This window comes from Sprattus sprattus (genome assembly GCF_963457725.1).
Source record: "Sprattus sprattus genome assembly, chromosome: 6".
NCBI classification, from domain to species: Eukaryota; Metazoa; Chordata; class Actinopteri; order Clupeiformes; family Clupeidae; genus Sprattus; species Sprattus sprattus.
In genome coordinates this window covers 8,249,758-8,260,477 of record NC_137925.1, presented here as the reverse complement: position 1 = coordinate 8,260,477, position 10,720 = coordinate 8,249,758, and the positions used below count along the sequence as shown (strand labels likewise).

General features: G+C 48.8%; 2 protein-coding genes across 2 annotated transcripts in view; one reads left to right on the top strand and one right to left on the bottom strand.

Moving 5' to 3' along the window:
* The window catches only part of LOC308366592 (E3 ubiquitin-protein ligase TRIM50), a gene marked incomplete at both ends in the record, with an annotated part of 8,391 nt that extends 7,237 nt beyond the window's left edge, over nucleotides 1–1,154 (top strand). The window contains 2 exons of the mRNA XM_080840308.1: nucleotides 261–287; nucleotides 592–1,154. Coding sequence (XP_080696434.1) covers nucleotides 261–287; nucleotides 592–1,154 — 590 coding nt within the window. The remainder of the gene's footprint in view (nucleotides 1–260; nucleotides 288–591) is intronic.
* Nucleotides 1,155–3,185: 2,031 nt separating this feature from the next.
* itgb4 (integrin, beta 4) overlaps nucleotides 3,186–10,720 on the bottom strand; it is a gene marked incomplete at its 5' end in the record, with an annotated part of 36,771 nt that continues 29,236 nt past the window's right edge. The window contains 9 exons of the mRNA XM_080840199.1: nucleotides 3,186–3,740; nucleotides 3,959–4,039; nucleotides 4,334–4,411; nucleotides 4,591–4,722; nucleotides 4,921–5,085; nucleotides 5,820–5,975; nucleotides 7,647–7,835; nucleotides 8,355–8,504; nucleotides 9,957–10,070. Coding sequence (XP_080696325.1) covers nucleotides 3,601–3,740; nucleotides 3,959–4,039; nucleotides 4,334–4,411; nucleotides 4,591–4,722; nucleotides 4,921–5,085; nucleotides 5,820–5,975; nucleotides 7,647–7,835; nucleotides 8,355–8,504; nucleotides 9,957–10,070 — 1,205 coding nt within the window. The 3' untranslated portion in view covers nucleotides 3,186–3,600. The remainder of the gene's footprint in view (nucleotides 3,741–3,958; nucleotides 4,040–4,333; nucleotides 4,412–4,590; nucleotides 4,723–4,920; nucleotides 5,086–5,819; nucleotides 5,976–7,646; nucleotides 7,836–8,354; nucleotides 8,505–9,956; nucleotides 10,071–10,720) is intronic.

The following is a 10,720-nucleotide window of genomic DNA, read 5'->3' as shown; positions in this document are numbered from 1 at the left end:
TAGAATGAGCCCTAAGTGTCTTCATAGAATGGACAAACCCAAAACACTAGCTCCAGATGGGGCTTTTCACATTGTTATGTCACTTGGTACTAAAGGAAAGGGTATTTAGCTGGTTGTAATACAGCAACCTTACAACTAGATGGCACTAAAAACTAGACACTGTACCTTTAATGTGGTATATAGCTCATTTGCACTTTCAAATAGATGTACTTATCTCTGTACTACTCAGTATTAAACTCTATATGTCCCTTGGCTTTCAGTATGGAACTGGATATGTGATGCAGCAGGTATTACATTCCAATACATTTCTTTTATATAAATAATTTTAACAGTTAATGTTATCCAGGTAATACAGTACATTTTGCTGTAATTTAATAAAATATAATATCATTCAAGGTGTTAAACGGACAATCTTCTCAGTAAAATGCTCTCTAGTTGTAAGGCACAGATCCTAAGACCATGACTATTGTCATTCTTTCTCTCTCATTGTCATCATATCATATCATATAAATTGATGATGTCATATCATATCACATAAATTGATGATGTCATATCATATCATATAAATTGATGATGTCATCTCACTTGCAGAGGAGGTGACCCTCGATCCAGAGACAGCAAACCCTGACCTGGTGATCTCAGACGACAACAAGCGCATGCGCTGCGGCTACGAGAAGCGCGACATGGCGGACTGCCGGCGGCGCTTCAACGGCTGGTGGTGCGCTCTGGGCTCGGAGGGCTTCAGCGCGGGGCGCCACTACTGGGAGGTGGAGGTGGGCGCGCGCGACTGGCGTCTGGGTGTGGCGCGGGCCTCGGCGCTGCGTCACGGCTACCGCTCGCTCAACACGGAGAGCGGCTACCTGACGCTGCGTCTGGAGCGCGGCCAGGAGCTCAAGGCGCTAACGGTGCCCTACACGTCGCTGCCCCCGGACCTCCCGCTGCCACGCAAGGTGGGCGTGTACCTGGACTACGAGGGCGGCCAGCTGTCCTTCTACGACGCCGAGCGCCGGGCACACATCTACAGCTACTCCGACACCTTCAGCGAGAAACTTTACCCCGTCTTCGGCACGGTCGAGGTGGTCCGGGACATGGTGATCAGGGAGGCACGGGCAAGAGAACCCTGCTTCTGCCCCGGCCCGTGTCTCTGGAGCTAACTGCCCCACCACCACCACCACCACCATCCCTACCTGTTAAACACACAGGTGTCCGTGTTCAGGTGCACATAACCCTAAAGCTGCCTTTACTTGATTGCGTGGTTTCAGCTTTAATCAACGCAAACCCCCCTAGTCAGACCTCACACTACAACTATAACTGGCGGAGAGACAAAATAATGGCGGATAGCATGAAGCGTCTAATTTGATTGGCGTGAGAGTACCCTGTGTGTTATGATTGGCCACGCTTAGAGTACTCTGTGTGGTATGATTGGTCTAGAGTACTCTAATCTGTGTGGTATGATTGGTTTAGAGGTCTCTGTGTGGTATGATTAGCAACGCTTATGGACCATGGAAATGCTTATGAATCATGTTATTAACTATACTTGACAGTTATTATACATGCTAATATTAGCAGATAGTAGAATTGTAGAATGTAGAATTTCTAATGATTGTATACACCATAACCATAGCAACGCTATCTTTCGGTAGGACTGTCAGATTGGGTCTGTAGTACAAGGCCATTCACTTTTGAACGAAAGTGGACCTCTGTTGGATTTTATTCGCTTTGCACTTGTCGGACCCATTCGACGCATATGGTCTGCGATTCCACCTAGGGAATGAATGACGAATGAAACTACGCAACCACGTAAAGGCAGCTTAGTGGCCGCAGACTGGAACGTATCTGGCCCGAGTCTGGTTTGATTGTGGGCCAGGTCCGGTCTGGAATCGGCTGTCAGGCAGCTGTTTTCACTGTGCTTCACTGCTTTCATCAATTCCTGCTTGGTGAGTAACGCTGATGCGCAAGTCATGATGATTCACAGGTCAATCCTGACCTTCCCGTCCTGATCCTGGATGTCACACCTGCCCACTGGAAACAGTTTGACTTCTAGTCCTTTCTTTGCATTAAGGCTTTATTTTTCACTTTGATGTTCATTTGTGAAATGTTTTGGTTTTGCTCTTTCTACCAGTATTGAAATAAAAATGTACCCAGTAAATCTTTTTCGTTAACAAATCTTCTCCTTCACAAAGCTACTATCCTTGTGATATGAAAAATATACAATAAGATATAACAGCAAAGTTAATAGATACAGAGTCACATGGTAGATGTATTATAATTATAATTTCATTAAGTGCAGTTTTGTTGACATGCGAATTAGAGAACCATTACAGACAGTGGTAAATGTGTTCAGTGTGTGTCTATGTGTATACGACGTCAGAACCAACAACTCCTTTCTTTTATACAAACATGGCAATGATTTTGGAATGGTTGAGGAAAATTTGCTGACAAACCATTTAACAAAAGCAACAGATCATCCTTAAAGTCATTATTTCAACTGTCAACCTGAACAAAAAATGGTATCAAAGTGAAACTGAACGAATATAAAACAACACATCTCAAAATTGATAAAAAATCTAAACAATCTTTTGTCTGAATACATAAACCCTTGCTGAAGCACTCAAACACTGAAAGCAGAATACCTGAAGCATGGAAGAGATGTGTTTTAAGATCAAACACTGAAAACTTATGAAGAAAGTATAAAAAAAAAGACAATCTTCTCTCCTCTCAAGTTGTCCAGCACAGATCCTAAGGCCCTCCCCTAACTTAAAGAGCACCACTGCAGTGATAACTCAAATAAGTCAACTCAGGCGGGGGTTAGTACAGAGGCTGTTGCCCCTAGAGGCAGAGGCAGTTTCTGGCCAGGGGTATTAAGGGGCAGAGTGCCCACTCGTCGTGGCATGACCTGTCTGGGGCAGTAGAATCTCTTGCTGTGGCTAATCTCCCCGGAGAACAGCCCCTAATCGCCCCTGGATGACAGAACATGCTAATGCCATGCTAATGCTAATCTAAAGCCTCAAGGAGAAACTACAGGGAGGAAAGTGGGCCAATTTTAAGTCCCAAATGAAGGAGTTATTGCAGCTCATCACCGGGGGTTGGAGAGGGCAGGGGGAGGGCATGAAGGGCATTTCTGAGCAGTTAAAAGACCTCTTCAGTGGGGGGGATCTAGGGCCTTGGCAGTGCCTCTATGGGGCTGCTCTTGGAGGGGATAAAAGTGCAGTTTCTGTGGAGTGTCGATCGTGTGACCGCACTCATAATGAAAAATGTATACGTTATAAAATGAGACGGAACGGAATAGATCTGTGTGCTCCCGTGGTGAACCCTTGAGACGTGGGAATAAGTACAGATGGATCCAGGAGCTGTCCCGAGGTTGTAACAGACAGGGAGAACTCAAGGAAGTCCGATTTTTGTCTCTCCAAACGGTCATCTGTTTGTTTCCAGGGAAATTCCAGGTAACCTTGGTGACCTGTTTTATAAAATGAGTTTGTCCCCTTTGCATTGACTTTGTGTGTGTGTGTGTGTGTGTGTGTGTGTGTGAATGTGTGTGTGTGTGTGTGTGAGTGTGTGTGTTTATAGTGTGTGCGTGTGTGAGAGTGTGGTGATGCCGCCTCAGGCCTCGTAGTATGTCTGGTCCGTGCGTTTGGTGACACTCGTGCTGGAGACCACGCCCCTCTGCACCACTTCCTGCATCACCTGACGCGTGAAGGTTCCGCTGCTCTCCATGCGCTGGCTCATCATCATCATGCCCTCTGCAAACACACACACACACACACACACACACACACACACACACAAACACAAACACACACACACACACACACACACACAAACACATATGCACACACACACACACACACACACACACACACAAAGAAAACTTGTTTTTATTCTTGCTTGATACAACACAGTTGCTTGAGATTGATCTGTGTTAAGTGATTGTGTATCTGAAGGCCTGTGTATCTCTTACCGCCTTGCAGAGCCCCTGATGAGTAGGTGTCGTTTAAGGTTCCACTGCCCTCAATGCGCTGAGTCGTCATCATCATGCCCTCTGCAGACACACACACACACACACACGCACACACACACACACACGCGCGCGTGCGCACACACACACAAACACACACACCACACACACGGACATGCACATGCACACACACACGCACACACACACACCACACATGCACATGCACACACATACCGCACACACACCACACACACATGCACACACCCATGTACACACACAAAGAAAACTTGTTTTTATTCTTGCTTGATACAACACAGTTGCCTGAGATTGATCTGTGTTTAGTGATGTGTACGGAAGGCCTTTGTCTCTCTCACACACCTTGCATAGCCCCTGATGAGTAGGTGCTGTTTAAGGTTCCACTGCCCTCAATGCGCTGGCTCATCATCATCATGCCCTCTGCAGACACACACACACACACACACACACACACACACACACACACACACACACAGAAACATGCACCCACACAAAGAAAACTTGTTTTTACTCTTTCTTGATACAACACAGTTGCCATGTTTGAGATTGCTATGTGTTAAGTGATTGTGTATCTGAAGGCCTGTGTCTCTCTCACACACCTTGTAGAGCCCCTGATGAGTAGGGGTCGTTAAAGGTGGTGTGTGTGACGTTGGTGCGACTGGAGACGTCTCCTGGAAGCTGGAAGACGTCTCTTGTGGTCATGGACTGACTGCTGTACTGGGACATGGATCCTAAAAAACAAGATAGACAGAGACAGAGAGAAGGAAACAGTGAGAGAGAGAGAAGGAGAGATAGGAGAGGAGACAGAGAGAGAGAGAGAGAGAAGGAGAGAGAGTGCAGGTGTGTCAGTGAGAGTACAGGTGTGTCGTGAGAGAGACAGTGAGAGTACAGGTGTGTCAGTGAGAGTACAGGTGTGTCAGCGAGAGTACCTGCATCTTGGGACTCGATGGTAATGATGCCCTCTCTCTCAGGCCCGAAGCCCTGGGTGGTCCTCGCTTGAACTTTGAACTTGTAGGGCACATTCTCCTGCAGGTCAGATACGGTCAGGCTCGTCTCGGCGTCGTCCCCGCCAACCTTGAAGGAACGCTGGTCACCTGGAACCAAACAATAAACATCACGTCACCTCACATCATGTCACATGATGATACACCCACTCTACACTGTGCAGTGTGCATATTCACTCAGTGTTGGTCATGTACCTTCACACACCCACTATACACTGTGCTTGTCCACTCAGTGTTGGTCTTGTACCCTCACACACCCAGTATACACTGTGCATATCCACTCAGTGTTGGCCATGAACCCTCAAACAGTTTTCTAGCTTCCAGCAGTTTGAGTGGAATCAATGTAAACTGAACTTTACCCATGCTAGTGTCTTCACTCTGGGAGTTTGCTAGTTAGCTAGTGGTCCCAAAAGACCTCTGTCTATAACAAACTCAAGGCTCTGACCTTACGCATTTATTTATTTATTTATGCGTTCATTTGACAGTGTACATTGATTAACATTTTCATAAAAATGGAAATGCACCAGATTTAGCTATCTAGGTTAGCTAGTTTTCATCCGTTGTCTCTTCAGCAGGACATGACCCTCAGGTGGCCCTGCTTTGCTTTACTAACCCTATTAAATCTTACAGGGTCACATGTATTTGAGAACAGCCAATAGAATATCAAAATGTATGATACGAGTTCATGCTAGTACACTGCTAGCGCTAGTGGTTTTATTCCCACCGCTAGTTTGCTGGTGTGCTGAGTGTGCGTGTGCGTGTGTGTGTGTGTGGGTTTGTGTGTGTGTGTAGTTTGCGGACGTGCTGGTGTCCTGAGTGCTCACCTCCTCCGTGCAGCTGCTGGCAGGTGACCCCGTAGCCCAGGATGTCTCCGTTGGGCTTGCGCGGCTTCTCCCAGCTCAGCTGCAGCGTGTCGGGGCTCAGGGCCGTGAACACCAGGGGCCCGGGGGCACTGGGCGTGCTCAGAGTGAAGGGAGAGCCTGCAGGAGGAGACGCAGAGGTATGGGGTCAGTAGGAGACGCAGAGGGGGGGGGGGGGTCAGGAGGAGACGCAGAGGGAGGGGGTCAGTAGGAAACGCAAAGGGAGGGGGTCAGGAGGAGGGAGGGGGTCAGTAGGAAACGCAGAGGGAGGGGGTCAGGAGGAGGGAGGGGGTCAGGAGGAGACGCAGAGGGAGGGGGTCAGGAGGAGGGAGGGGGTCAGGAGGAGACGCAGAGGGAGGGGGTCAGGAGGAGGGAGGGGGTCAGGAGGAGACGCAGAGGGAGGGGGTCAGGAGGAGACGCAGAGGGATGGGGTCAGGAGGAGGGAGGGGGTCAGGAGGAGATGCAGAGGGAGGGGGTCAGGAGGAGGGAGGGGGTCAGTAGGAGACGCAGAGGGAGGGGGTCAGGTGGAGACGCAGAGGGATGAGGTCAGGGAGAGGAGAGGGCAGGGGACCCCTGTTTGGGTTAAGGGTATCAAGGAAGGCGCAATAATGGTGTTCAGCGCCGTGAGTGAGGGGTAAATAGGTGATTGGGTGGGTAGATGGATGGATGAATAGGTGGGTGGGTGGATGGGTGGATGGATGGATGAGGCCCGGGGAGTAGATGAGAGCATGAAGGGAAGGGTGAATGTGAGCGGGTGAGAGAAAGAGGATGATGAGATGAGCGAATGAAAGGATGGTGGTGGGAGGGTGAGAGAGTAAGAAGGAGTGAAGAGTGACTAGGAGAATGGCTGATAGGGTGAAATTATGAATGGGTGAGAAGAGGCTCAGCAGGCATGGGGCTCACTGGGAGCTTTGGGAACCAAAAAGAGTTGAAAGAGTGAATGAAAGAGTGAATGAGTGAATGAGTAGAGGTTCACCAGGCATGGGGCTCAGTGGGAGCTTGGGGAGAACATGAGAGCATGAAAGAGTGAATGAGTGAGTGAGTGAATGAATGAGTGAATGAATGAGTGAGTGAGTGAATGAGTCATTGAAAGAGTAAGTGAATGAGTTAGTCAGTGAGTGAGTGAGTGAATGAGTCATTGAATGAGTAAGTGAATGAGTGAGTGAGTGAGTGAATGAGTAAGTGAATGAGTGGAGGCTCACCAGGCATGGGGCTCAGTGGGAGCTTGGGGAGAACATGAGAGCATGAAAGAGTGAATGAGTGAGTGAGTGAATGAATGAGTGAATGAATGAGTGAATGAAAGTGTGAATGAGCAAATACAAAAGTGAATGAGTGAATGAAAGAGTGAGTGAGTGAGTGATTGAATGAGTGAGTGAGTGAGTGAGTGAAGGAGTAAGTAAGTGAGTGAGTGAGTGAGTGAGTGAGTGAGTGAATGAGTGAATGAGTGAGTGAGTGAGTGAGTGAATGAGTAAGTGAATGAGTGGAGGCTCACCAGGCATGGGGCTCAGTGGGAGCTTCAGAGAGTGGGAGATCATGAGAGCATGAACGAGTGAATGAGTGAGTGAGTGAATGAATGAGTGAATTAAAGCGTGAATGAGTAAATACAAAAGTGAATGAGAGAATGAGTGAATGTAAGAGTGAGTGAGTGAGTGAGTGAGTGAGTATGTGAGTGAATGAGTAAGTGAGTGAATGAGTAAGTGAATGAGTGAGTAGAGGCTCACCAGGCATGGGGCTCAGTGGGAGCTTGGGGAGAACATGAGAGCATGAATGAGTGAATGAGAGGAGGCTCACCAGGCATGGGGCTGAGTGGGCTATTGGGGTCGACGGCAGACTCGATGGTGATGACGCCCTCCCTCTCTGGCCCCCACCCCTCCTGGCTCTGGGCCTTCACCTTGAACATGTACGAGTGGTTGGGGAGCAGGTCCTGCACCAGCACTGAGTTCTCCCCCGGGTTGGCCACCTCGATGCGCTTGGTCTCGCCTGAAACAGAGGCGCAGGGTTCACCCTCACGGGCTACACAAGTACAGACTGCTGCAGCGTTGGAAACACACTAGTTCTGAGACCATCATATTACAAACATACAATCTGCAAGTAGTACAACTACAATCAGTTAAAATGGGATGGAATCATATGTCAAGTCTCTTCTCCATCCTCTCCTCTAAGTGAGGTCTCCTCCTCTCCCTCGCTTCCTCTCCTCTAGGTGAGGTCTCCTCCTCTCCATCCTCTAAGTGAAGTCTTCTCCTCTCCCTCGCTTCCTCTCCTCTAGGTGAGGTCTCTTCCTCTTCCTCCCTCTCTTCTCTCCTCTAAGTGAAGTCTCCTCCTCTCCCTCGCTTCCTCTCATCTAAGTGAGGTCTCCTCCTTTACCTCGCTTTCTCTCCTCTATGTCAAGTCTCCTCCTCTCTCTTCTCTCCTTTAAGTGAGGTCTCTTCCTCTCCCTCCCTCCCTCCCTCCTCTCCTCTAAGTGAGGTCTCCTTCCCTCTCTCCTCTCCCCGCTCTTACCTCCATTGAGCTGCTGGTAGAGGACGCAGTACCCCAGGATGTCCCTCTCGCAGTGGGGCTCCTGCCAGCTGACCTTCAGCATGGTGGGGCCCAGAGCAGAGAACACCAGACGGGTCGGAGTGTCAGGGACACCGGGATGCATCCTGGTGTCTGAAGGAATGGGTCAGAACAATGAAAGGGATACACACACACACTCACAAACGCGTATACATATACACACACGCATATACATATACATACACACCGACACACGCATATACATATACATACACACTCACACGCATAAACGCACAAACACATAGACCTACACACACGTTCAAATACACAAACATACATAACACACATACACATACACGCACCTCCACATACATGCACACACATACACACATATACACAAGCATATGCATACACGCATAAACACATACACACACACATACACAACACATACACATACATGTACACACACACATCAAGCACACGCATACACATACACAAACACACATATACGTACATGTACACAGACCTGCACACACATATTCAAACTGGCATATATCCACATGCACATCCATGCACACACACAAACAGCACTTCAACACAGAGGCTTAGCAAAACATAACCCAGATTCACCCATTTTGCCTGGCCAGACCTGCAATAAACTTACCTAGCTCATTGGTGGCTAGCTAACTCTGTGTGTCTGTGTGAGTGTGTGTGAGTGTATGTGTGTTTTAGTGCATGTGTGTGTGAGTGTATGTGTACAGAAGAGAGAGAGTGCAAGAATGTGAGTGTATGTATGTGTGAGTACAGTGTATGTCTGATCATGTGTGAGTGTGAGAGTGTATGTGTGTGAGAGAGTGTGTAAGATGTCTATGACAGTGTGCGTGTGTGTGTGTATTAGTGTAGAAGAAAGGTGGGTTGAATAAAGTATGTTGGTGTCTGGCACTTCTCTTGGCTGTGGGTGGACACCGTACACACTCGCACCCATTCACTCATTAATTAACACACTCTCTCACTTAACACACTCATTCACTCATGCACTCAGTCAGTCAGTCAGTCACTCACTCATTCATTCACACATTCACTCACTCACTAAGTCACTCACTCATTCACTAATGCACTAAGTCACTCACTCACGCACTCATGCACTCATGCACTCACTCATTCAACTAGCTAACTCGTCCACTCACTCATTCACGCACGCTCGCACACACACACTCACTCACTCACTCATCAACTCACACACTCACTCACTCACTTACTCCCTCCCTCATTCACTCACTCACTAAGTCACTCACTCACGCACTCACTCATTCAACTAGCTAACTCGTCCACTCACTCATTCACGCACGCTCGCACACACACACTCACTCACTCACTCACGCACTCATCAACTCACACACTCATTCACTCACTCACTAAGTCACTCACTCATTCACTCACGCACTCACTCATTCAACTAGCTAACTCGTCCACTCACTCATTCACGCACGCTCGCACACACACACTCCCTCCCTCATTCACTCACTCACTCATCAACTCACACACTCACTCACTCACTCACTCACATTCTCCCTCATTCACTCCCTCCCTCATTCACTCACTCACCCAGGAGCACCCTGTCCAGGTTCATCAGGGCCTCGTTCACATCCTCCGACTGTGTGCGCACCCTGGAGCCGGCAGCCATGAAGTGGGTCAGCGTCTTACTGTAGCCTGAGCCACCTGAGATAGCCACGGGGCAAGCAGAATGCAGGAGAGAGGAGGAGGAGAGGAGGAGGACAGAGGAGGAGGAGAGGGGAGAGGAGGAGGAGAGGAAGAGAGAAGGAGGAGAGGAGGAGGAGAGAAGGAGGAGAGGAGGAGAGAGGAGGAGGAAGAGAGAGGGAGGACAGGAGGAAAGGAGGGGAGAGGAGGAGGAAGAGGAGAGAAGCAGGAGGAGAAAAGGAGAGAAGATAGGGAGGAGAAAGGATAGGAGGAGAGAGGATAGGGAGAGGTGGAGAGAGGGAGCGCAGGAGAGAGGAGAGGGGGAGGAGAGAAACATGGGGAGAGTAGAGGGGGAGAAAAGAAGTAAGGAGGATTGGTTGGGAGTAGAGGAGAAAGGAAAGGGAAGAAAGGAAGAGAGAGGGAGAAGAGGAGAGGAAGGGGAGAAATAAGGGAAAAAGAGAAGTGGTGTGAGACCATAGAAATAAAGGGGTGGAGAATTGAGAGTAGATGGAGAGAGAGAGAAAGAGAGAGAGAGAGGGAGAAAGAAAGCGGAGTCAGCAGAAGACTCTGGCAAGAAGCCATGACGGAGGTGCAGCCTCTAAAAAACCTTAGCCCATGCATTATTGCCCTGGAAGCCCTTAGCTTTCTCTCTCACACACACACACACACAC